Below are 27422 nucleotides of genomic sequence, written 5' to 3' on the forward strand. Positions count from 1 at the left end.
GTCATGGCTGCTTATTCAGCTCGTTAAAAATAACATTTCATTTGTCTCCAACTACCCACTGTATGGACCCTTTTAAAACAAATGTGTGTAGACTTTGTAAAATGAATCCAGCTGAGCCTGTATCAATTTAACAGCTCCACATTAAAAGGCATGCTGTCTTATAATTAATCCTTCCAAGCTGTTCAGGGCAAATCTTCCCAATTGTAAGGAAGTCCTTCTACCTAAGGATTCTTATTCAGTCTCTGAACTTCAGAGGTAAAGGCCTGATTTAATTACAAAGACTTCCTACTCACTTAGAAGTGAAACTTATTCTGTAATACCTGGAGAGTAATAGATCCAAGAAGATAGTGACTTTTTTGTGTCTTACTAGATAGCAAAGTTCTTCCATGCAGCTGTTTTTGAAGCAGTGACAAGCTTGCTTTGGTTGTCCTTTCTTGGTTGTACTGGGAACAGATGCAGAACTCTAGAAATCCCAAAGCCATATTAAAATATTCTCCTTTAAATTGCTATTATTAGTTCTATTAAACCCTAGTAACCACAACTGTAGATCTGCCGTGCAATTCCTAAGTCTCAGCTGCATCTTGGTATTTCTATTTTGTTTTTGAGGCTACAGCATATAAAGATGTGCCTACAAGCAGACCTTTCCCCACTGAACTAAGACCATACCTGCCTGTAGAGGCAAGATGACTTTGAATACTCTTTAGTTTTTGACCAATGGCCTTCAAGATAAGCAGCAATAATAAAATTGTAAGATATGGCAATTTGTGTGAAGTGAGGGGAGAAGTAGCTCCACATAAGTGTGTTTAATATTATTAAGTACTCTACCTGTGAGTGACATCTTGATGCATTCTGCCAACTAATCTCACACTCTTAATTTCCTTCTTCCATGTTGGTTCAATTTACAACTGTATGAATTCACTGGCTTTAAAATTCATTTGCATTCACTGCAACTTAAGCAACCCTTCAAAATTCACGTGTGTGTACTGTGCATTCCTCTTCAAACTGTGGGTGATAATGTTCCATAAATACTTGAGCACAGACCATGTTTTAAACAGCATACACTTATGCCAGTTCTGTGTTATGTCAACATAAGCTGGCATGCATCACCACATTCCTTTTCCTTTACAGCATGCCCCCTCTGCTCCCAGAAGGGGACAATGTATTTCTTACTGCTTTATTCTCTCCTAAATACACTCACTGTCACCCTTGTTTCAGGAGGTGTTCATTAAGGTATTGTGCCCCACCCCACCCTTCCTTTGTTAACATTATCCAGAAGGAGAAGTTGGGTAAGTTCAAAGGAACAGTCCAAAATTCCCTACCCTAAAGGGGATGAGGCAGAAGACAGAGCAGAACACTAAGAACATTCTAAAAGCTAGTCTTGCTGTTCATCAGCTTTCACAATACTAACCTCCACCTCATCAGTCCTTCACCCAATTTATTCTAGTTTAGGGGAATACCTATGATGTTAATGGCACCGCACTTTCCAAACACACCCACACCACAGAACAAGAACATTCCAACACATTTGTTTGCCACGGGAAAGGCCATCTGAGTAGTATTTGAAAAAAAGCAGTGTAGCAAGCAACTGTTAATAAATGTGGGTTTGTCCAGGTACAGATAAAGGCAGGCTTTCCCTTCAGATGCTACTCCAGCTGTGTGGTAACTGATGTGAAAGGCATGAACTAATTTGAACTGGCCATAAACTTTTATCAGTCACTGCAGCAGCTAGCCTGGATTATAACATAAGCTATAATTCATGTTCCAGATGCAGCCTTAGACTTTACAGAAACCACTAGAACTTTCAACTCTAAATAGTAGGCAGATGGAAGCTTCTGTCTGCCAAAAGCTCATGAGTCAACTCACATTCTCAACCAGAATTTTGTTCCGTTCCCAACCTCGTCTCCACAACACAAGGCTGCTGCTTGCAGTTTTCCTCATTAAAAACAAAAACTACCAACAACAAAAAAACAACTATGCAAAGTCATAAAGATGTTCTGATGCTTGGAAACTTCTGTTAGTACACTTTCCTCAAAAGTCAAAATTTGACCCTGATTGCCAGGGTCAGAGCACAACTTAAAAAAGAGACTGTGTAGCCTTTGGTACGAGTAAAAATGAACAGCAGTCCAGCTCTAATACTTGCTACTTCTTAGAAAAGGTGTTCATTTTCACTAAGCAAGCAGTAACTACTCTTGCACAAATCTTTAAATCTAATACGGATCAATTCATTTAAAGGACTACGCTTTTCATGGACTTTGCCAAGAATTGCGCAACTGATGTGGAAGAGATGGATCCTGAACCATCTCTTCAACACCATCTTCAACATTTCAGAAGGTAAACTTCTTGACTGTGTTTATTAAGCATTTTTTCCAATCCATGTAGTGTATTATACCTAATACTTCACAAAATTCATACTAATAAAAGCCATTATTGATTAGTTATACGTTTAATTTGGACTGTGACTTGACTATTTACACTGAAAATACAATGTACCTCATAGTTGTCACACAAAAGTTAGATGAACTGAGCACCTATCCCTTTTACCAAACTGACTGCACTATGCAAATAATAGAAACAAGTAGATTTAGAACAAGATGCTCTTCTTCCTGATCTGTGGAAATAACATTTTGAGTAAGACAGTGCAGTTTTAAAAGCCTTTTTTCTACCAGTTTCAAGAGACTATATGCATGCTGTGCGTTTCCCAATGGAGTAGTTTCAGAATTAAGGGTATTTTGTCCTGCAAATAATCTTTTCCACATTTTTCAAAGATGTAGTTGGTATGTATTGTTCTTAAGAGTTTTACTCTTCTCTAGCAGAAATCAGGACATCCAAAGTGATTTCACCTCATCTAATCTGCAACTAGCTACAAAAACAACAAGGAAGTCTTCATGCACAGCTATTTGAGAACACGGTAATTAGACTGAAGACTGGGCAAGAATACAAGGCTTATTTATGCTACTCAGTCTACATGTGCCAGTTTGACCTTCTCCAGGAAAGTTTGGTGAAAGTTAGTGGCAGGTTCTGATTCTATTCTACAAGTTTTAACTAAGAATTGTTTTACTTGCACCTCCTATATAGCATCGCGTTTGTCTCACCTCTACAGTACGTTTATAGTTAGAAATTAGGACTGTGCTTACAGCTCCTGGGTTCAGCTTTGCAGCACTTAGGATTGAGTGCATTTTGTATGCAGTAACCTACAACTAAAACAGAAGGCAGTATTATGGGGCCATGCACCACTTAACTGATCAGCTGAAACAAACAGCTGAACATAAAGGAACAAGAATTAAAGTGTATTGTCCACATTTACTATCCCATAGCAGTTATGAACTTGAACTTTATGCTTGAACTTTATAATGTAGGACAAACACTCAATGACCAGCTCTATCTGAGAAATGACACGAAGCAAAAGTGAGTATTGCTGCTCCTGTAGATCTAGCACTGGTTATATTCCTCTACAAATAAGAAAGGAGATACGGAATAGCCTTCAATTTATGAAAGCTGACATGACTGGGAAGTAGCATGTTCTGTTAAAAAACTTCAGGAGGCCCAAAGACAGAACTATCACCACTATTACACAGAAGTCAGTTACATCAAAAGCAGCCAGCTCCCTTACCTCAGGCTGCCTTACTGTACTTCATACTTTCTCTCTTAGTTGAGCTGGAATCCAGTCTGCTCTCATGTTTACTACTAGCTGTGTGCTGCTCTACCAAAATGCAGACAGCAAATGTTCAAGTGTAGAGAAATGTTTGGTAGCAATTCAAATTAACTTACGGATATGACCTGGTTTACAGTACAGTACCTTTAATATACTGGACTACACACTGTACACATCTCATACAGCGCCCTCAGTGAGCTAACACCTGAAAAAACTTGAAGGAATCTAAGTTGGAAGTGTTAAGAGAGGACGCCATTTTTAGCAGCGCAGGTTAGGAAGCCTGTCTTTCACAGCAAATTGCCAGCAAAAACAGTAAGAATCACACCCACTCCCCTCATCACAACACTTGTGAAGTGCACAACTGCAAACTATTGTTCCCCTCAAAGCAAGATGTTTTAAGATCTGAAGTTGTTTCTCATGTTCCATTTTAATTTTCTGTTATGCAGGAGAGATTATGTAGCCAACAGAACTTCCAGCACTGGCAAAAAGTCAATAAAGTGTTTTGCTATTACAAACATACCACCTTTTGACAGTTAAATCATAAGTACCAAAGAGGAAACAAAATTTCACTAGGGACAAAGTTCTAGGAAGTATTTTGAGAGTATTTAATAGATGACATTTCAAGCCTATACAATAACATTAAACTGTTGGTTTTTTTTTTTTTTTTTGCCAATTTGATTACTTGAAAAACAGGCAGCTAATCATCAGTGCCACTTAAAAAAAAACATGCATGTGACCTGGGAAAGTTTACAGCATTAGGAAGTTAAAAAAAAAAGCAAATTACTCACTGATAAAGGATACATTGGACCACAAAGCAAGCTCGTACTATTTCTTCAGCAGAATCTCTTAACTTCCCTCCTGTCATAGCAAATCTGCAGTGTCTAATCTTGTCTGTGACTTTTTAAAATTTCATTCACACATAAAGACACATTTATTATAAGCTGGTCCCAGTCTAAGTCAGCACCTACTGATGTTTCTTTCAGCAAGTAAATTACTTGTCTAAGTTTTTCCTACTGGGAGACATTCAGAAACAAGTCAAGTATCACAATGTTTATTGATAGATACAAGTATATAAAATTAGGGCATGAACATGTCTTGATAAATTAAGTAGGCTCAATTTCAATACTATAATTGAGGGGACCAATTCAAATTTTTCACCATGTCATGTTTCACACCCACAAAAACCTCTTCCAAAGGGCATTAATTCATCTCTCCAGCTGATCAGTTTTTGTGCAAGTAAATTGTTTCTTTTAAAAAGACTTGTGCACTTGCCCAGGCTCAAGGATATTAAAACCTAGCACATAAAGCCCATTACTAGAGGTAGAAATACAGGCAATATACTATTACGGCAACAACCATCGATTACAGTTAAGGATTCTCTGTAACAACCAAATGGATAATCAAATATTGCAACAACTCAAGTATTACACTGAGCAAAGTGCATTTCTACAGTATTCAGTGTTGCTATTCAGTTTTCTAACTTAAAAACAGCCTATGATAACTGGCAGCAAAGAAGACCCTTGCAACAGACTGCTTCTGCTCGAGAACTTATGATGTAATTATTGCATGCTGCTAATACACTGTTATCTAAACATTAAAGATACTCTAAAATATTTTTATTGTAGACTATTAAGACATACTACAAAAACCTTTTGCAGAAGATATCCTATTGACATACATCTGCTTTAAATATTGTGAAACATTACAGCGGAATGAATTTTCGCAGTGGTTAGGTCAAATGCAGTTAACATCATAGCAACAGTATGTTTGCACAATTTAAGGCTTTGGCTGGTTCTTTAGTCAGCTTCTTCTTCAGATTCTTCTTCTTCAGCAGTTTCCAGCCAGGTTAGCCATTGGTTCACCTGCAGTTACATAAAACTGGTTGAAGGCAACAGAAATTGTTTCCCCTCTATACACTTCTGCAGACTACTCCTCCCCATCCCCCAACTCATTTTGAAAGTGTTTCTGCTATAATACTATAGAGTTACATATATAGTGCTAAGTGAAGAAAAAGGACTTACTGGCAGATACCACAAGAAACAGAGCTACTATCAAGTTTACCTGGAATAGAGCTTTGCCTTTCCCTGGAAACTCTTGAGTAATATCTTCTTTCCATGCCAAAAAGGCTTCTTCTTCAATGATCTCCATATCATAGAAATGAACAAAGAAGCGCAGTAACATACCTACGGAAGTATATAATTTACATTGTTAGGTTTATAATCTGAACAGCTTACTTGACTGGAAGAGATACAGAAACAAGCCTGAAAAACACGGAGACAAGCACGGTAGTTATGTTTTGTTTGAGATGATAATGCACATACCTTTTGGAAAGTTACTGTTGTAGCAGTGCACCTGGAGTGCATATAAAGCACTCACTTGCAGATCAACATGGTCATGGAGGAACTTCTGCATTACTGGCTTGAAGGAAAGAAGCAGTTGTTTTTCCTGCTCTAGTTGCTCTTTTGATGGAGCAGATGAAGAATCTGATTCGTCACTAGGTGGGTTTACTTCACTAGAAATATACTGCAAGAAACTGGACAAAAAAATCTTTACATTAAGATATGCCAGCTAGATTTTATGCTTTATAACTATCAAAGACAAGTACTCATGTTCAATTTGCTATTACTAAAAATGGTGGAATTGTTTCTTAAGTATTCTGCTTATTTCAGCAGTTATGTGCATGCATAGCACCTTTAGCATTATAGTTGACTGCACCGCGAGATCCTAGCTATGCTTCTGCTAAAGCTCTGAAACATTTTAGAAACACTCTGTTCTACATTCCTCCTCCCCAAGCAAAGCACTTCCCACTGATGCAAACCTGGAGAGACCTACTTCTCTTTCCCAATACAACTGGTGTTAAGAGAGGAAGTCCAGCTAGAGTAACTTTCATACCTGTCTCAATGTATACCCTTACTCTGTACAGTTAACTGTTTATTGGTAGCTTGACAAAACATGTGCCTGAACTATATCAGGACACCATCTCACCTGGTCATCAATATATTCACAAATCCTTTATCTACATGAAGTTTGGGTGAAATGTTATCTTTAATCCACTTATAGATGGCTTGAGGGGATGGATCCAATTTTATTTGCTTTAGCAATTCCTTCTCCAGTTTCAGAAGCGGGAATAAGAAGCTAAGTCCCTTCCCTTCTAAGATCTCCAGCATGCGGTCCTTGTTCTGGTCGATTTCTGACAAATAAATAAGATACACTTAAGTGCTGGTATTCATGAAAACCTGTTAGAAACACCATCCTCATTATGTATCGAGAGCTGACTGCATCAAAGTAACTATTTTACTCCGGTGTAAAACACTTGAAGAAAAATTCTCTCTCTCAGTAATATTAAATATCATAACAGTTACATGACAACTCTTACCTGGTAACATTTTCTGCATATTCACTTTGCTTTGTTGGAACAATTCTGTTAGCCATTCACGATCTTGTAACTTAGCTAACTGCTGAAGGCAAAGCAGGAAGAGAGGAAAATGGGTGCCACTTTCCAGTGGTTGAGCCAGTTCGGAAATGCTCACCAGTTCTGAAATAATGGCACGGGCTGCAAACTGTGCTAAATAGGATTTCACCAATGGGATGTCCACCTCCAGTTTGGGGCACTGGTCCAATACATTCAGGAATGCCTACAAAACAGTAAAGACAGAAGTTCGAACAGTGAAGCAACTTTGTTCTTGTGTGTATCAGTACTCTCGCTACATAAGAGCCTGTCTTTCTTCTCTCTCCCATTAAGTCACTTGCTGACAGGCTCCCTGCTTGCAAAATCCCATACCTGCATTTCCTCTTTCATTGCTTATCATACCTCTCGGAAGATTATACACTACTTCAATTTCCTTAGATCAGCAAGACTTAAAATTTGTTAACTGCCTTTATCTAAGCTAGACATCACAAACAGTCAAATAACAAGGACTGGGAAGCTATTAGACCACAGTACCTGCATGAAGTTGTCACTCGTGGCTATTCCCTCCTGTTTGAGTAAGCTGATCAAAGTACTTGCTTTCTCTTTGTCTTCATCTGATCGATCTAGGGATTGAATGATCACTTTGCTCAACATCTCAGGAATGAAGTGTTTTGGAGCTCTCATTTCTCTCACAGTATTGACAGCATCATTAGCATTTCCATTGTTCAGATACTCGGTCACAACAGCTTCCTGCAGAAAAAGTGATAGACAAGCATACATTTTTAAAAGTTTTTTTTTTTTTTTTTTAAAGAAGCTGTGTAATATATTTAACATACAGTTTGTTTAAGTAGCTCTTCCTTAGAAGGTGGTGGTTTCTTGATGGTCTTTGCAGGCTTTTCTTGTATAAGTGGTGGATTTGTTTTAAGACCAAGTTGAGGAGGCTGAAAAGAGATAGTACCAGAAGTTGTTTCTTTGAAGTACACTGTTGTTTATACTTTAAAGAAAATTTTATCAAGTTTAATATCAAATATGTACAAACAGATGTCAAATTCATGTCTTCAGATGTTCTTTTCCATACATCCTGCTCTGTGTTGTGAAAACCTGCCCCCCTCCCTTTGCATACTAGAAAGTAGCCCAAGTTTTACACACATGCAGAAAGTATAATCAAACTAAACTTAGTTAATATACAGTACATATATTTACCTGTCCCAAAGGTGGTGTCTGAGTGCGTGGTGGTTGAGCACTGGGAGGAATCATAGTTATCTGGGGCTGAAGCTTTGGCACTTGGTTTTTATTCATTAGAAAAGACTGAGCAGGTCTCAGGCTAATCTGTGAACAGTCAGAAAAACCTCAAACTGTTTCAAGTACTTTTACCAAGAACTACACAGCCATGGACTCACACAAACTCACCCCACTGAAACATGAATTTCCATTTACTACAATGTAACATTCAAGTCCAGACTAAGCCACATATGTACTGAAACACCCCCAAAAGCATGACTCAGTGAATCACAGCTTGCTGCAAGTTACTGGTGGTTTTTTTGGTTTTGTTTTTTAAGTCCCATCTGTTATTAAGATCTGGAATTGCTCCTTTTAGATGCAGTATGTTAGAGACCCAAGAAGATATTTAGTGTGTTCGCTGTCAAGTTTTACTGCTAAGATGAAACTCTGCCAATTGCTCAGAAATCAGGATACGTATATTTCTCTTAACACCTACTGGAAGTAACAATGCAGTTTACTTGGCATTTGACATTTTGCCTACTAGCCAGTTCCTTAAAAAAAAGGAATTTAGCCTGGTCCAGCACTTCAGGGCTTCTAGAGTTTAGGATCTTGTGAAGTTTTCATTAAAATGTATTGTTATCAATATGATGCATGGGAACTGATGTCAGAGTAGTGTTCTTGGGGAGGTGTGGGGAAAAGGAAAGGACACCCCAAGAAATTGCCCTCATATCTCAGTCTTGCTCACGGGACGCTGGATACCCTAAGGAAAGTGAGGGGTAAGGTGAAAGAGGAAGGGACAAGGTAGGAGGAAGAAGAGGAGAAGTAGAAGAAAGAGTTCCAGCATTAGTCCTCATAATAACGCGTCTTGCTATAATCATTGGGCAATATTTAGAATAGGCTTTAAGTAATGTAGGCATGTAATGTACCTCATCTGCATTAAGCTGTCCTTTCTTAGAAAACCGAGGTGGCATATCCTTCGACTGTCCTTGTTGCTGGGATAAGAGTCCCTGATTCTGGTTATGGTAGAGCTGGCTTTGCCCCTATTTCAGAAAGGGAGATATAGAGAAAGAAGTGCAGATGATGGAGTGGTGTACATCATATGGTAAGTAGTACCAGAGGGACCAGAGGAACAAAGATTCTATTTGCCAGGAAGGGAGAAAGAAGGAGCAGGGGTGGTGGGAGAGTAGCATCTATCCCTAAAAACAGGGCTAATTTTTAAATAAAAAACACACCATTCTGACCCACCAAAGCCACATGCACCTTTTCTTGCAGTAAAAAAAGAAAAGTGTATTCCTTGCATCTCTTGCACTATTTTAAGAAATGGTTTAGAGTTCTTGCATCAGCTGAGCATCAGTTCTTATCAGACTCTAATCTGAGGAAGTCTTTCAACACAAGTATGCTACAATCCATAACATACGCATCTGTAGAAGAGCTTCTAACATGCTCAAGTCACTCTATGTTCTTCCTTACCTGACTTTTCAGAAAAGATTTGCCTAGTTCTCCAAACTGGGATTGAGCAGAAGGCATGAGGTGACCCCCATGGCCATTGAAAAGTTGGTTTGAACGATGGCGTCCCATGGTGGGTGAAAATCTATCCTGAATAACCCCTGGACCAGTACCAATTCCGCTACCTATATTATTAGGAGACGAAAAACATTTGTTGTTGTTCTTGTTTTCAATACAGTACAGTTGTGATCACCAGCAGCAGCCTTGTAGTTTCTGCATACCTGGCATTTGTCCAAACATATCAGCAAGCCCTCCGAGTGGGTCCCTGTCAAGTTTCATCCTGGGTGGCATAAAGGGTCCCTCCAGAAAGAAGTCGCTTCTCATCCCTTGAGACATAGGAGCAGGAATAAAAACTCCCAGATCCTTTAAAACAGGAATTACTGTTTTGGTCAGTTTGGAGTAATAGTCCTTTTAAAAGTTTTTAGATCTAAACTGTAAGTCTTTGTGATTTTAACCCATAAACCCATACTGTCACATTTCACTAAGAGAAATGCTTATATGTGGCAAAAGATGAGTTTTGTGCCATGGACTGAACAGTGTAAGGACCTCCTCTACCACGTAAGCAGAAGCAAAGCACGGAATTTTACACTGAACACTTACTTTTACTGCATCTTGACGGATTTGATTGATAGTCTTTGGTCCATTGTCAAGAAAAGCTTTGCGAGGAACCCAGTTGTGTTCTCTCAACTCCACAGTATCCTTGGAACATAATGGATTATTAGGCTAAGAGTCAAGACAAGTTGGTGAGAAAAAAGCAGTAGTAAGTCATTTTATCACTATACCTGCAGCAGGAAACGAATCCTTGCTGGCAATTCCTTACTTGACATCAAGGAGCGCATACGGGCAAAGTACTGATCCATTAAGGACTGGGGGGGGGAAAAAAAGTGACGTTACAAATGAGGACTGATGTATCTTCAAATAGCAGTTAGAAAAATCTGATTCTTCATTTTTATGACAGCATAATAATACCCCAACAGCCTTCTGGAAAGACTTTTACAAACCTACTTTGAAGACTGCAGTAGATACATACATACCTTGGCTTTTGCATGGTCTAATCTAGGTCCTACTGTCCTCATTATCTGACAGAGGCACTCCAAATCCTCCCCCATATCTTTGAGTTGGACTCTCTTCTTCTTTTCCAAAAGCTGAAACATTAAAAGGGAATTAAAACGTTTCAGCATAGTAGAAATGACTATTTATAACAAACAACAAATGTGTACAGCAGGACATGCAGAAACACATGTTATTCCGAAGATAAATAAACTTCATTAAAAACCGCTAATTGAAGCACTTGTTACTCATGCAAGTCCACGTACTTTGAACTACCTGCAGTACTTCTGTCTAGGCCAGATTAAAGTATCACTTGGAGACAATTCCCATGAATTTAAACAAAGCCAGATTTTCTTTCTAATTGGACCAGAAGACTGTTTCTTTCCAATAGTGGTATAATTGACAGTAAACACTGATTTTTATGGTCAAAGATTCCCAGAACAAGTATTTATATTTTTAGTTAGAAATACTATTTTGCTTTTAGCCCACACCCAACCCAAATACTTACTGTTTTGATGCACTTATGAAGGATAGATTCATGAATAAGATCAAGCTTGCCAAGTTCTCCAATGAATTTGATGTTCCCCAGCATCTTGATCTTGGCAATGGCTCTCTGTTCCTCTTCCTCAGGGAGGAGGGGACCATCATGCTTATCATAGACTAGAAAACAAAGAATCCTATTTAAGACAGCTGTGAAAACAGATGAGAAGTAAATTCCATATTAAATTGGTTTTAAAGCTTACTATCAACATTTCTGGTTCGGTTTTCAAATTCATCTTGAAGTTTAGATATTAGGAGGCGTCTGAATGTCTACAAAAACAGAACAAAGAAAATAGTTAAGCTCATCTATGCAACTGAACATGCCAGCAAAGTTTATCATTCCACAGCCAGAGAAATACTCACTGTGCTTTGCTTCTGTCCTGGATGACTCTCTGCAGATGGGCCATCAAAGTTGGGTGCATCTTCTGCCAGTCGCAGACATAGTTGAGCATACAGTGAGCTATACTTGGGCTCTTCAAGGGCTTTGTCTACGATCTAAATAAACATATTTAGAGTAAGGTAACGTAGCAGGATGCAAGTTTATTAGGAAAATGGAATGCAAGACACTCAAGATACTACCACTCTACATGATCTATAACATCTAAATATTCTTTGCTATTCTGCTAAATAAAATCCATTACTTCTGTATGCTTAACAAATGATTCTTAATGCTGAAGAAACGGAAAAAAGCTAGTGCATACTAAAGAGCTTCCATAATCACTAAGCAACAATGGGACAAGTTTAAATTTACTCATCACAACACTGAAGCCAATTTGATCTCAGATTTAGGGAAACAGTATGATAGTTTTAACTTGTGTACAAACAGCTAGCTACCTATGGTAGCTTTCCCAGAACACTCAGGCTTGTTCAACAGTGAGATGGGAAGGGGGAGGGAGGTCAGGTCACGGAAATGAACCCTGTTAACTAGTATCTCAAGATTAAAATAAAAAAAATCTCCAGCATCATTTAGTGATTCTCAAAACTTCCAAACAGAATGTTAGAGCATTAACTCTTATTTCCTCACCAGTATATTCCTTTCACACAAGAGGTAACAACATTTCTACATGGTTGGATTATCAAACATCAGATCAGCTACGTTACTTCTGTATCTCATCAATAAAATCCAACCTCTTTATTCTTGGCACGCAAGAAAACAGTTGTAAAAAAACAAAAGCTGCCAGCTTACCAGCAGTATGACCCCTTTTAGGATGAGCTTAGACTCTACACCCACATTGAGGAGCTCAAGGCATAGCTTGTCAAACTTTTCAGGAGTAAGCTTATTTAGTATGCTGAAGAGGAACAAACAGAAACAAAAATTCCTATTACAAATTTTATAACCACACTACAAGTGATTTTAAACCTAAGTTTACCTTTACTAGTTAGTCTCTTAAGCAGAAAAGGGAAGCCCAATTTTTCCTTTTTGTTTGTTTGTTTTAAGAACGAAAGGTGTCCTCCCAAGGATTAATTCTCTCAGAAGGTTTGCTTCTTAGGCCAGCAACAGCAAATTCTTGCTGTGAGCGATATCAATTTCTGCTTCATTCCTTCTAAAGAAGTCTCCTCAACCCTCTGCAGAACTCAAGACATGCACTTCTTCCTCTCCTTCAACTTGCTGTTACTATCTTGCAAAACATAATAGTAAAGAAAAGCATCTTCCACAAAACTTACCCTCTTACTTTCCTGAAGATTGCATCATGTCGTTCTTTGTCGTTTGCGGAGTCGTCATCTCGTCTAGTGCTTCGTGAAGGAATCCATTTCTGAGCGTTTTGCCCTGGGGTTTTCCCCAGGAACTCGCTGTAAAATTTCAAAAAATAAGATTGTATAAGCAGAAGCAATTTCAAGAACAGGCCTTCCAGTATTGTCTTAAATAGACTATTACTACATTTACTTTTACCAAAAACATGCACCTACCCCATCAACACTGCAGTATGCTGTACAGCAAAGCCTTCATTCAACAATTAAAAAAAAAAAAACTCAAACGCCACCCCAAAACACTAAAACCATTCCTCTAAACCTTTTAAGTTAAACGCACGAAATGCTCTGTCCACCTCACATCACCCTATTATGGCAGGCTTTTTTTTTTTTTTTTTATAGGTATTGTACCTTGCCACAGACTGAAGGACAGTGACTTGAACTCAACAGGATTCTTTGCACAAGTCTAAAAATAAACTATTTTCAGCTCTTTATTCACCATCACTTATCCTCTGCCTTTGAAAGACGACAATTCAAAAAACAGGAAAACATACCTGTTGCTGGCAGTCTTGGGATAGTGCTGAGGTGCACCCCTACCACCTCCTCCGCCTGAAGAAGCACTGTTAAAGAACAAATCATGGAGTTTGCATAAGTTCAATATACCAACATTTTCCATTGCATATCAGTACTGGCAATAATTACTGCCAACTCAAGACAACAGATTTAAAATCCACTCAAAAAGAGAGTTTCTGCTGCAAATACTCATTTACTGAAAAAAGCATTAGTACCTGAAACGAGAAGCACCCCCTTCTGCAATCGCACTCTCCACTTTGGCGGCTTGACAACGAAGAATCTTCAAAAGAATAAAATTAAATTGACGGGGGTGGGGAAAAACAAAACCTAGAAAGACAAATCAAGTATTCACATTATAGTTGTTTTACTAGCAATCGTAGTATCCATCTTATAACACTTCCCGCCCACAGGAAAGCCCATTTCATCAGGATACCCATGTTTTCCAAATGAGGGGGAAGGACCAAAGAGCAAAAGGAATCAGGGATTGGAAGTGCAAATGCCTCAACAAGCTTTTACCCTGTCAACCTCCCAAAAGCAAGGAAATAATTTTCATTGCTCATGCAACAGAACTGTAAGAGTTCTTTATTGATACACCATACAAATTAATTTTAATCATCCCAGGATCAAGTAGTAACGTTTGAAGGCGAGGACTAAGACACCACAGAACGCACGCTTAACATAGCGAAAAGGCTGTATCTTATATCTACACCCAAACAGCCAACCCCACCACCAAAAAAAATAAAAGAACTGTTCTTCCCCACCCCAAATTTTATCTTGTAAGACAAGCAGGAAAGTATTTCATCGCACTGCTTACGTAGCAGAAGTTTGATCACGCCCCTGAAGCCCGGAAAAATCACAGGCAATTTAAGGCCCCATCCCCGGCCGTTCGGCTAAGCCGTGACGGTGCGCACAGCCGCGGCCTCGCCGAGACGGGCCGCGGAAGGCGCAACGGGACGCGCAGCCGAAGCCGGTAGGAGCGGGCGCTCCGCTCCCAACATGGCCGCCGCGAACAAAAGGGCTGCGGGAGCGCGGGGGCGCCCCCCGCAGGCACTGCCCTGCCGCATGGAACCGGCGGCTCCGGGCGCGGCGAGCCGCCTCCCCTTCCCCCACCCGCGACGGGCGCCGCCCGTTTCCAGGCTCAGGCGGCGCCAGAGGCCCAGCTGGCTCTTTGTTCTCCACCAGGGAGCGGAGCGGGCCCCGCTCCCTCGCCGCCGGAAAAGGGCGTCCCCCGCTCCCAGTACGTGGCCCGGGCCGCCGGAGAAGGGTGCGAGAAGCCGCTATCTCCCCGCACGGCCACCTCCCGCCCGAGCGGGCGAGGCGAAGGTGCCGCCGGCAGAACAGCTTCTCCGTAATCCGCTCTCCCGTCCGCGGCACGCGGAGAAAGGGGAAAAAAAGAAAAGAAAAGAAAAAGAAAAAGAAAAAGAAAAACCGCAAGTCACAGGTAGCTACGTACCGATGTCCTCCCACCACGGACCGCAGAGCAAACAACCCCCCCGGCAACGCGGCTCCCACAGGAGCCCACAGCCCCCCGGGCACCGCAGTCCCCCCTTCCCTGCGGCAGTTACCCGACCCGACCTCCCTCGCCGCAGATAAGCGGCTCAAATCTCCGACGCCGCTGCTCGACTCCTCTCCGCAGCCCATCGCCTCCACCCCTCCGCTCAGCGCCCACGGCAGCCCGGGCGCGGACAGCCAAGGCGTCCGCCGACCCGAGCCGCCATTTTGTGCGGCAGAAAGCGACAAGACGCCAACGAGAAAATGGCGGCCATTTCGGGCCGCCGCCATTTTAAGCGGCAGCCGCAGCGGTCCCAGCTCCCCCCCGCGCCCAAGCCCAAGCCGCTCTCCCACCACGCCCGAAATCCTCACCTTCCCTCAGGCCTTGTCAGCTTCCCCGGGTCCCGGCGGCTAGCGAGGGCAGGGGAAAAGGCGAGAGAAGGGGGGGAGGGGAGGGGAGCCGGGGACCGGGGCCGGGGAGGGGAAGGGGGGAGCGCGCGGGGCAGGGCGAGTCTCCGAGTCACCACAGCAGGAACAGCAACCGCCCGACACTTCCCTCCGCAACCTCCATAGAGGGCCGCCTCGCCGTCGCGTCTAGCGCGCACCGAGCCGGCCCCACTAACTTTATTACCCTTCACGCAACCTACCCCACCTGCCGCCAACGGTCGCCAATCGCTGCGAAGGGCTCCGCCTGCCCTGCCAATCACAACGGAGGAAGGGGGTGGCCTCAACGTCCAAGTGGGAGGAGGAGGGAGAGAGTTTGGTTGAACCGTGCCATCGCCGCAGTGCAGCACCCGTATTCGCGAAAGCATTTACGCCGCATAGGTGGCGGTAGGGCATAAGGGGGAAAGGGAAATTTGCGCAAGTGGCGTACCTGGTTAATGGCGGCAGCTTGGCTGCGTCTCTCCTTCCCTGTTTGTTCCTGTGCTTCAAGCATCACCGAACCCCCAGTTCTAGAGGCCTAGAGTGTGAGTTCTGTCACCGTCATAGAAGAGAGAGTTTTATATGCGTGTACATAAGTGTTTGGGTTTTCTTTTTTGTTTTTCTTAAGCGTAGGCTTCCCTTCATTCAGAGCACATTTCAAATTTCTGTGAGGCTGTGGTAAAAACATTACCGACTGCGGCCCAGGGCTTGCAATCAGATCCAAAGGAGGACGCTTGCTATTTGAGCTCCAAAAGCCTGTCTGTACAGATCTAATTTCAGGTTTAGTTTCCAAACCCAGAAAGCGTGTCTGCATGTGCTTGACCTATCCACGACAAGACATCCTGCATGAAAAGGAGCCTAAAAAGACAACAGGGAGTCTGGAACATGAGAGCCATTTTTACATATTGGCTGTGCTAAGCACACCTTTGATGGGGTTTTCGTGCTTTCTATGTTGAACAAAACGAAGGTAGCCAGTCTTTTAGTGGTAGGTGAAAGTTGGGAGTCATGGGAAGCTTCAAAAGATTTAACAGTTTGAGATTTTGGAGTTTAACAGTCCCAGCCAATTTGTCACTGAGGTAATAGGTAGATGGACTTGCCAAATAATCAAATTTCTTGGTCCTAAATGGGAAATGACAGAAAACAAGAGCTAAGTAAACCGTACAATAAATCTCCACAAACACACACATCTGCTTTGTTCACATATACACCTTCCGCTTTCAGTTGGCATGACTCATAATTCAGATGACTAGGAGAAAGGGATACATATAATAACTCATGAACCGTACAGTCAGCAAGTCCAAACAAATGGTATTTCAGAACTTCCAGTTTCCCAGAGCCAACCTCATTCCTAGGGCTTTCAACACAATCTGCTTCTATGTCCCAAGAGTTATATAAGGCCTAAAGGGTGCTGTCATGCAGGAGTTCCTAGTTCACATCTTATCTAGGATGAAATTTTGTGCAAGATCAGGAAACCTCTCTCACACTCATAAACTTTAAGAACAGTTTACCTATCAGATTGTTATGCAAAATCTTCAACAAACTATCTGAAAGTAAGTTTTCAGTAGATAGAAGTAGTGTAAGGGTGAACATGACAGTAGATGGTACTTCTCATGCTAGAGCTTTTATATAATTGCGCTTTTCTGTATTTAACACTAGTCAGATCACTACAAAAACTTGGACCTTGCATGTGAATTTGCAAGAACAGAACTGTGCAGAATCCTATTGAAATCAATGGAATTCATTTGGAAACAAGGGGTCAGTGGACACATTTGTAACAAGGCCAACAAGAGTTAAAGCAGTATTAAAATGAGTTGATGTTATTCAAATAAATATTTCTCAGAATGGAAAGAGTAATAAAAATACTTGTACATCTTAAAAAAAAACAAAGTGAAAGTAAGGATTTTGTTTTACATTGGACTACAGAATATTCTCATGCAGCGTTTGCAACATAAATATTCCAATGCTGCATTAAGGCAGAACTCCACAATTATGTAGAATTTCTCTTGAACCTCCCCCCCTCCCCCCTTTTTTTTTTAATTGAAAGGATAGAAAGCCTGCAAAGCATGGAGCATGGTTGGTGCATATTGACAGACTAAACTATTAGGTTTTTTGTGTATTTTAAAGCATACTATAAAATATTTATTACTAAAACAACAGGGAAAAACATGTTTACTTGGTAAGAGAATAGTAGCAAAAGATCTTTGTTTTCTTAAAACTGTGATTTTTATTTTATTTTTTAGGCCTCATTCCTGCATTATATTAAGACTGGCAGGTTATATGCTATTTGATAGGTCACACTGGTTTTGGCAGGTAGGAACATAAGAAGTTTCTGTGCTTGGCTGCTTATAGCTTTCCCTCACATCTGTGCGTTAGCCTCGTAGACCAGCTGCACTAGCACAATTGATGAAGGCAATGAACTGTAGTAAGGAGGACAAAAGATATTATGAAATACCCTTTATTTTATACATCTCACCTGCTTCTTAAATTCCATTAACTAATGTGAAAGACATATCATTATTCATGTTTGAGGATGTGACAGTCTAATTGCTCATATGGCAATTTAGTACCAAATTTACCTAAAGATTTTTTTTTCCTGTTTGTCCCCTGACTACACACATACACACAAAAGCAATTGGAATTTTATAGCTGTCAATTTCAAGTTTCACCCATCAGTCACATTTTCACATTGTCCATAATTTTTTGTCTATATATTTTCCCACTTTCTTGCTTTCATTTTTTCTCTAGCCCTTATCCTGAACATTAGCAATGCTTTCATTCAAAGAAAGTGTTTTGCAGTTTATGTGGTGCTTCTGGATTTATTCCTGCACGTCTGAACTTGCAGAATCAGTGTATAATTTCAACTTGAGTGTACTGCCACTAGTTCCTTGGGGGAGAGAGCTGGTCTGCAAAGAAGTGTTGTGAGGAACGTAGTATGTTGCAGGCTGCGTGGGACAGAAACAGGAATTGCTGCCACAGAAGCAGCATCTGACTGAGAGGAATGTGCCTTTCTGCACATATGGCTTAGCTCAGAATTTGGAATGCCTGCTCTCATATACCAAAACAACCCCAAAAATGTGGGAAAGGAGCTTTGCAAGACTGGGAGTTTTTCCTTACTACTGCCAAGCTGGAATCACCGTGAGTTAGCCTGTGTAGTAGGTTGCGTTGCAGTGATTACAAAGCTGAGCCCTGCTGGGTGGAGATTCCAGCCAGAGTCCTGATGACAGGGTAACTGTAGCAGTGTGGCACCATACCATCTTCATTAAATACTGCACCTCGTCTCTATATTGATGCTGCTGTACTGGTTGTGGATCTGGCTAGGTTGGGTTCTATGCAGAACGCACCATTAAGTGGTACAGACATGCACATAATATTAACCAAAACATCCATATACAGAATTACTTGAGAGTAATTGAAAATTCACACGCTAATTTACTTCATGCTAATGTCCCCAACATAACGACCTCCTGCCTTCTTACTTCCTAAACAGCTTTTCTGTCTGTAACCCTAATTTTTCTCCATAGCCTTACATAGTTCTGACACATGACTGAAGCAGCTGGCACCAACATTTAACCGAACAGGTTTTCCAATGAAAGAAGTCTGTCTCAAGTGTGGCTGAACTGTAGAAAGGAGGTCTGGGAAAGAAAGAAAAAAAAAAAAACCTGAAAAACACACCTGCATTTTTCATTTAAACAACTTTTTTTTTTCCCCCCTTCTGCTGTAGAGGAACTCTCATAATGGCAAACCCATTTATATTGTACAGATGCACTGTTATTAAAATTGTTCACAGTGGTGTTTTGGAAAAATGCACTGATATATTGATTACATGCCTCATTTGTATAACATGGTATGAAAGTGTTTCAGAAGGCTTAATGATTGTGCTTTACAGGATTTTAATTTGAAGAGTATTTATTGGTATCAAATTTCTCAACATCTTGTAGAAATGACCTTCAGTGTGGCTGATGTAACAATACTGACTGAGGCACGACCTTTCTTACCCTTCTAAACAGTTACTGACTTCTAACTACCTAGGAGGTCACTTCTCTGTTTTTCCCTTCTTTGGAAAATCCTTTGCAGTTTTCTTCTGAAATATGAGCCCCTATACCTCAAATCAGCACCTGGATTTCGTGCAACTCAGAAGCAGTCCTTCATGCTTTGTCAGGTATATTTGAAAAAATTATCCTAATTCTCTACTTTAGGGCCTGAAGACTCACTAGATTTTCAAGTATAACAATTAGTCTCGTAGTTACTATTTGACAGGACTCTAATGGTACTTATTTGCTAGAAATATTTAAAGATATTTGGAGTGTGACTTTATAGTTAGCCAGTGAAAACTGCCTAGAATCACACTGAAGTGTCAGAGAGAGTGGTATTTCATCAGTGAATGCTTACACAGGCAACTAATGAAACTGAGGCAAAGCTCATAACAATCCAGCTTAGTTTGCTTTCACAGTCTTATTTAGAAGAGTGAATATTCTCAGCCAATATTGCACTAATGCATGATCATCTTAACTTTCAAGGAGGAAGACTGCATATATATTTCCAGTATGGTTTGGGGAAAAAAAAACAAACGCACAACAGTGACCATCTTCTCAGTAAGTCATCAATTTCAATGACCCATGTAAACTGCATTATTATTTTTTTTTTTACATTCTCTAGTCTTTTAAAGTGACAGAATTGTTCATATTCTTTAGGATCAGCTGGCTAAGCGTGCCAGACAACATTGTGCAATGTTCTGTTTCAGACATTGGTGAGCACCAAATTTACAGTAAGGTAATGGAGCTTTAAAATTTACCATTTTCATTATTTGTGAAGAGAAGAGCTTTTCTTTCTCCTAACCACTGCCAATTTATGTTTAAATTACCTAACAGCATATTTGTTATTTGTAAATATTATAGTTATTAGTATTCCAATGTCTAATCAACGTTAATGTCTAATTTTGACATCATCTAGGCACCTCCAATATCATGTCTCAGGGAGTTCTGTGGCTTAATTGTACAGTGTTTAGAAAGTAGTAATCCTTGTATCAGTTTGAAAATGTATTGGCTTTATTCCATTGTAATCTGCTTGCTTAAGTGGTTTTGTAGTAGTCTCCTTCTACGTGAAATATATGAAATACTTATCATAATCATAAACACCTAATGGAGCTGAACGCACATTACAGTTGAGTTGGAAAAGCATCAGTGTCGTATAGCTGCATTGCATTACTCTTACCTTTATAGAAATATATTACTGATGAACACAGAAGCATGGATAGGAAACTGCTACTTATTATTAAAATGCTGCACTTGGTATTATCAAAATGATTTAGTATTTCCTTTTTCACTGTAGAAAATGCTATATCACAGTTTGGGGTTTGCATGTAGGAAACACTAGGAGTTCCCACAGAATATGTATATACTTTTGGTTGCTTGTAAAGTTCGGCTTTACTGGAGGTAGTTAGCAACTCCTAGCTGTTTGCTTTGCTATTTCACTGGCAGAAACGCGGCATCTTCTTACCGTTTAAAGTAGTATTCACATATAAGGACAATCATGAAATGTTTGCTGTTAATATAATTTATATTAATGACAAAGGATAGCATTAATAGTCTGTTAGGTTTCTGTAAGGGACAGATTTTCTGTTATTTGGGGATCAAAGATCCACTGGAGCTAAACATTTTTTTCATCAAGAGGAAGCAAAAATACAGTGGAATTAGTCGAATAGTTGGAAATCCAGGTTAACCATTTGGGAGTCAGTGAAGTCCTTCTGTTTTCCCTTGTTAATTGTCCGAAAGGTTCAATACCCTTCCTTAAAATAAAAAGATTATTACTGCTTTTATGAATGTTATTACAAATGTGTATTTTTAAATATATTCGAGAACATTAAACCATTAGATTACAATAGACAGTTCCCTATAAGTAGATTCAATATAATAAAGGATGTTGTCTTGCATTTCTGTAGAATATTTTAACATTGGTATTCTTTGTACCTTAGTCCACTGAAAGCAAATGCAGCTACTCACTGAAATTATTATTTGTTTCCTATTTTGGTGAAATAGCTTTTGTTTCTAAAGGAATCACATAAAAGAAGCTTTTTCCCATTCCTATCCAAGTTGTTGCTTATACCTAGATTTGGAAGAGAAAAGGAAGAAGAGAACCAAAAACATTATCAGAGTTTGGCCTGAATCAGGCCAAAAATCTGAAGATGCTTAGACTTTAGGAAGGAGCTAGAAATTACTCTGAAGCCAGCTTTTACTAACCTGTAAGTATTTCTGTCTTCATGTGGCATGGTTTTATGCCATACAGCAATACTTCAGGAAGAAAATGTCAAATGTGTTCTGTGGATTTAAAGTATTTTATTCCCTGGGGCAATCCAAGTTACTTCGGCAACAGAGAATAATTTCAAGTTAGCCAGCTTCACAAATATACTGAATTTAGGAAATGAATAATAACTAACAAAAGGTAAAAATACTTCAGAGATGTATTTAAATAGCATGATCCCATTTGTTCAGATTCTTTAGTGCAATTTTGAATTAAATCAGAAGGTCTGAAAGCAGATGATAAAAGCTTGGTTCTTGAGCTAGTTCTGAGTCAGTATGGCCTTGCCACCTGGCAACAGTCTCACATTTAGCTGTGGGAATAGCAGGAATTGCTGTCTTATTATGACTGGGGAGCAATCTCACGAGAGGCTGCAAGGTGAGCAGAAGGGAAATGTAATCTATATGTATGAGTACTCTAAAATACCTGTAATCAGAAGAATCTCCAACTGGGATGCTGTTTCTGGACATCCGTGATAAAAAGAAAGTTTTAAAGCAAAATTAAGAGTGAGAAAATAGAAACAAGCATAATTTCATACTAGATAGTTATTCCGGTTAATAAAAATGGCTTGCTGAAAGAATTTAAGTCTTGCAAGGCTTTCCTGCTTAACATTTACATGTTATGTATCCAGAACAGAAGTCACGTGTAAAACGAAGCCAAGTTAACATACCTGCCCACAGATAATGTGTTTGATTCAGATGTAAATAGCTGGATTCATAAATTGAGATGATAGGTTGAATTACAACATTTTCTAGAGATTAACTTCCTAGATAATTTGTAGTTTCAATATTGTTCAGATATTGTGAGAGTTTAGCCTTTTGGGACTGAAATATTTAGATGAGTGACATAAAAAACACTTGAGATAATCAAAAGCTTTTATTCCTTCAATAGACTCTTAGTACTATATTTTTTAGCAACTGCAACTCTGTTTAGGCCCTGAACAAACACCAAAGGACTTATCTTTGCAACTACTGACTCATGTTAGTTACATCAGGGATGAACTTGACTCAGCATTTTATCCATATTGTGTACTTTATTGACTCATTTACTCAATTATTAAATGCAGTAGCTCTCAGATAATTAGCTGAGAGCAGAGCAATGGAGTGCTTGCTTAAAAATAAGAGTAAAACCATTTCAAACATCCCAACTCTTTTTTATCTAGCTGCTTTAGAAAATAGCAGATTTATTACTATTGCTTTGGAAAAACATTGGCAGAAAGCTTAAGAAAGATAGGAGTCGGTGATTTAAGTTTGATACCTGTTCTAATTAAAGGAGACAAAGTGGTTTGACCACCTCTGCAGATTAGAAACTATGGTGGAATACTACATTAAGAGCTAAGCTTCTTACTCTTCTAAGGGGCTAAAGCACAAAGAGAACCCAAAACATATATAAATGATGTCAAAATTATTTCTGCCAGTGAAAATTTCCATTCTCAGCCTAATAAATGCTTTCTGGAGTTCCTCACACTTATCCTCTGCCATTGTCCTGATTTTTCTCAAGTAAAAACTCTGTTCTCAGCCAGCTCCCCATTTATCCCACTCCAGCAACCATATTGTTAAATATATTCCTAGAATGTATTTTAGCTGACCAGACAGAGAATCATGATTGCACTATGACAAATAGAAATAGTACTAGATTGAGAATGTGTCAGCAGAACACTCTGAAAGATGAGTCTAAATGCACTGCATTTATAGATTAATTGAAATTAGAACAGAAGTACTTTAAGTCAGGTGTCCTAAATTAAATTATCATAAAGAATTTCTAAGTAAGTTAGAAAAAACAGTTAAACCAAATTTATTTTGACTAGTAAGACTGTCTGATTAGAAATATAGTACAGTTTAATGGATAATTAAGAAAATATAGCTAAGATTACTTTTCCTGGGTGTACCTACATAGAAGGCACAGAAGAAGTCCAAGGACTTCAGCAAGGCAATTTACTTATTATTTTCTGTAGGTGATTGAAGCTGTCTACTTTTAAAGTGGAACAATAGCTATATTCTGTGAGTCCTCATAAGAATCTTCCTTTTTCAGTGCTCTAAGCTATGTTTCCTAGTTTCACTTTTCACAGCATTCAGAACCCACAAGGGATTGGTTTTAAGCAGAATATGTGGAAGAAAACCACCACCAACAAAAACCCCACACTTATTTTGGTAAAACTGTCTGCTAACATTTACAAAAGGGAGAACAAATGGTGCATTGCTCCTGCACAAATATGAAAGGCGTAAACTATGGTGCTCAGGTGTACTAAAAATGGAAAAAAGATAATTTGTGCTTTATTTAGCATAAAGTTCAATTTTGTTCTTTTTCACATTTCCCTCACTTTCATTTTCCTCCTAAACACAAGATCAGGAGAGTCACTTGCAGAAATGATATTTATTTTAAGAAGATTACAGTTAAAGGGATTGCTTTCAGCTCCCTGGTAATATTGTTAGCAGTAGTACAACATACAAAGGAAATGCAAAGAAATATACCAAGAACAGTTAGACTCCATTTGAATTGACTGGAAGTGAACTTTGGGTGCAGCATGCTCTCCTCTACCTGCTTTTCTTTACTGTGTTAGCAAAAATTGCAAAGGTTGGAAGCCAAGTTAAAAAAGGCAGATTTTATCTGTACCAAAGTTCATCCTGCCCAAAGTATAACAAAACTGCTAAAGAAACATCCAAGTAAACAACAACAAAGCAACCAACCCACCTGTACATATACTTTGCCTTGTAGTAACTATGTTTCAGACACTTCTTCTAAACTTCTTCTAAGGGCTTTTCTCTCCTCTGTTAAAGTTGTGTAGCTCTCTAAAACTTTGGTCGTGTCTTAGTTCAGTGTGACCTCATTAACCTACCCTGAGCACCTGTGTAAAAGCAGAACAGGACATTTAACTCTCTACTTGCTGGAGATTGTGTTCACTTCTCAATAGAAATAAGGTCAAAAAATCAAAAATAAATTGTTATCCATGTTCAGGCCCACACAGATCTGCGGAAATTCTGAGTAAGATACAGCATTTGAAGATCTGATATTTGTGCCACTAATATACTAAACTTATTAGTGACTTCCTCTGTTCTGATAGTGAATCTTTTTCTAGATATCTTTTCTTGACAGATGGGCTTCATGAGATACAAGCCTTTATCAAGACAAGGAATATTTCAACAGAAAACACATCTTAGGTAGTATGGTCAAATTTGATCAGTCAGTTGTCACTCCTTTATTCAAACTGTTACATTATTGATCTATGTGTTTTAGGCAGAAGGAATCTAAAAGAAGTCTTCAGACTTCTTTAAAAAATGCAGAACATCACTGTGGTATTAGTGTTTCCCAGATGTGAAGTCATATTCTGTATTTATTAGATCTGATGAAATTTAATGTGTTTTTTTTTTTTTGTTTTGTTTTGTTTTGTAATCCCCTTGTATAAATATTACTAAGAAGCAGTCATTGTTTTCTCTGGGGTTTGGTCAGTTAACAAGAAAAAGATTAAAAAACACTTTGGTATTTATACTCCAGGCCAGCAAGGTCTCAGAATCAGCGAGTATGAGGATTCAGACGAAGCTTTTGCAGACAGAAATTTTATTGGAGAGTAAACAAACAAAACTGTAATGTCAGAAATCTCACTCCTCAGTCTTGCTAGAGCTGTTCTTAAAAGTGTTGGCACTGATGTTTCAAACTGTTCTTTCTTTTACAAGAAACGAAGTTGGCACTTCCACTGTCACATCTCAGAATTGCTCACTCAGCTCTTGAAGGAAAATCACTGCTAATGAAACTGGGGTTGTCTGACCGAAAAAAAAAAAAAAAAGTCCTGAGAACACTGTTGGTTTCCTTTTGATGTCACTTGATGATCTAGCTTCATATGATGCCATTTCCGCTGTATGGTGTTATGACCATGTTATTATAGTGTTATTAACAAATGTGTATTGTTGAAATAGATAACAACTGCCATTAATCGTTTCTAAAGAATTGTGGTCAGACTATTAAAATACTGATCTTTGCTTTCATGGACTGTTTTTTTTTTTAAAGGGAGAGTCTGAAGGGCTTTACTTTCAGGGACAAAGTCTTGCCCCACAGGCAGGTCTTACTTGACTAAGAGGACAACAAACAGAGTAGGATTGATATTTTTTACTTTCACTGGGTACAACACTCTTGCTTTACTTTGCATACCTTTTAAGTATGGTTACTTAGATGGCGAGCAGAGATCTCCAAAGTAGTATATAGAAGTATACAAAATGCGCTTACAACAAAATGCCTTTTTCCTTACTCAGTTGTAGGAGCTATGCAGGCCTTATAATTAATAATGGTAATAATTGATACCTTACTTATGATACTGTGAATCTAATTTATGGTACATTTACCTTGATAACATCTGATATTAGGTCATACTAAAAAAAAAAAAAAAGGTTTTGGCTATGCGTATGTGTAACACATTTTTTACTATCAAATTATTAAGACAATTTCATAGTTATTTGCTGGTGTATAATTTAGATAAGAAGATATAAAGACTAGTCACACTTCGTATGTGGAGTGTAAAAATACTCACCAGAGCATCTCCCTTAACATTCTCCATGGTGGAGTAACCATAAGTAGCTAGGATCACTTGGTCAGGAATGTGAAGTATATTGGTTTCCTGTGCAATGTGAAGCACTGGAAAATATCAAATGCAGGATAATGTTTTATTGTCACAATATACCAAGTAAGATATGTTGGCTTGTTGCACATGGACAACGTGGATTTGTTTGCAAGCAGTGAGTATTGTAAATATATTCATAAATACCGGTTTGAGTGCATCTTACAAATTAGACACAGCCTTTGTTAGGCAGTTGGTAGCAGAACTTTTAATATTAAGCTAATAGTGACCTGCAGATATGAAAGTGGGTTATACAGTGTACTATTTTCACAATGAATTAAGAGTTCAAACTTAATATGGTACATTTCTTGTGACTTATCAAAAGAGAATAAAAAAATTGAAGAGCAGAGCTCGAAGTACAGGTGCATGTGTCAATTAAATTAAGAGCTCAAGCTATTATTTCTTATGACGGAGGGTAAAAAAAAGTTGGATTCTGTACTTAAAATATCAGAATAGATGCAAAGATTATCGTGTTGCCCCAAATGAGGAAACTAATGGAAGGATATTACTTTCACCTTGGAGGTTTCTATTCAATTTGTGCCTTTTTAGAAACTCTGAAAACACTGTTCATACCCCAAAATATCATAAAATGGTTTGGGTTCAAAGAAACCTTGAAGATCATCTAATTCCAACTCCCCTGCCATGAGTAAGGAAACCTTCCACGAGACCAGGTTGCTGAAAACCCCATCCAACCTGGCCTTAAAAACTTCCAGGGATGGGCCATGCATGGGAGTGTAGATGTATAAAAAATATATAGAATAATATAAATAAATATATATGTATACATTTATAATATATATAAAACTAGTTAAAATCAACAGGATTCCAGAGCCAACTCTGTATCCCTAGTAGCTCTACATTTTTTTCCAATGAGATTATCAATTTTTTTGTTGACAACATGTATTTCTTTAATGCCATATTGTTATGAAGATCTGTGAGAGAGGTGAATAGAGACTGCATTTTTTTTG

At 39.1% G+C, this 27422-nt stretch overlaps 1 protein-coding gene, 1 long non-coding RNA gene and 1 other non-coding gene across 6 annotated transcripts; 1 reads left to right on the forward strand and 2 right to left on the reverse strand.

The window, feature by feature from the left end:
* Positions 1-4238: 4238 nt before the first annotated feature.
* Positions 4239-15958, reverse strand: EIF4G2 (eukaryotic translation initiation factor 4 gamma 2). Of its 4 annotated transcripts, none has more exons than XM_040559319.1 (22): positions 15779-15958; positions 13856-13920; positions 13622-13687; positions 13044-13169; positions 12565-12667; positions 11742-11873; positions 11582-11648; positions 11347-11498; positions 10823-10933; positions 10571-10654; positions 10389-10487; positions 10010-10151; positions 9753-9913; positions 9209-9322; positions 8265-8390; positions 7898-8002; positions 7596-7811; positions 7029-7287; positions 6638-6842; positions 5974-6185; positions 5714-5835; positions 4239-5514 (listed from the first exon to the last, which is right to left on the reverse strand). In XM_040559319.1, exons 1-22 carry the CDS (start codon positions 15941-15943, stop codon positions 5449-5451), a joined length of 2898 nt encoding a protein of 965 aa, XP_040415253.1. In that variant the 5' UTR covers positions 15944-15958; the 3' UTR covers positions 4239-5448. The 4 variants fall into 4 exon arrangements, with proteins under 4 accessions (XP_040415253.1, XP_040415252.1, XP_040415255.1 ...); XM_040559318.1 differs by lacking the exon at positions 15779-15958 and adding an exon at positions 15216-15437; XM_040559321.1 differs by lacking the exon at positions 9209-9322.
* On the reverse strand, positions 9001-9167 carry LOC121071845. The gene has a single exon (XR_005820825.1). It is a non-coding gene; the product is annotated as a small nucleolar RNA SNORD97 (small nucleolar RNA).
* Positions 15504-25866, forward strand: LOC121071214. The gene is made up of 5 exons (XR_005820442.1): positions 15504-16099; positions 20072-20146; positions 20246-20324; positions 21661-21792; positions 25341-25866. It is a non-coding gene; the product is annotated as an uncharacterized LOC121071214 (long non-coding RNA).
* Positions 25867-27422: the final 1556 nt, after the last annotated feature.

This window comes from Cygnus olor, chromosome 5, assembly GCF_009769625.2.
Source record: "Cygnus olor isolate bCygOlo1 chromosome 5, bCygOlo1.pri.v2, whole genome shotgun sequence".
Classification (NCBI taxonomy): domain Eukaryota; kingdom Metazoa; phylum Chordata; class Aves; order Anseriformes; family Anatidae; genus Cygnus; species Cygnus olor.

Bases quoted from the DNA above. Each gene is read 5' to 3' on its own strand.
- EIF4G2 (XM_040559318.1), bottom strand. From the start codon at position 15,422: ATGGCGGCGGCCCGAAATGGCCGCCATTTTCTCGTTGGCGTCTTGTCG. The intron at 10,934-11,346 runs GTAAGTATTTGG...TTAATGTTTCAG, and splicing joins TTCATAAGTGCATCAAAACA to CTTTTGGAAAAGAAGAAGAG. The intron at 7,288-7,595 runs GTACTGTGGTCT...ACTGTTTTGTAG, and splicing joins CGAGTGACAACTTCATGCAG to GCATTCCTGAATGTATTGGA.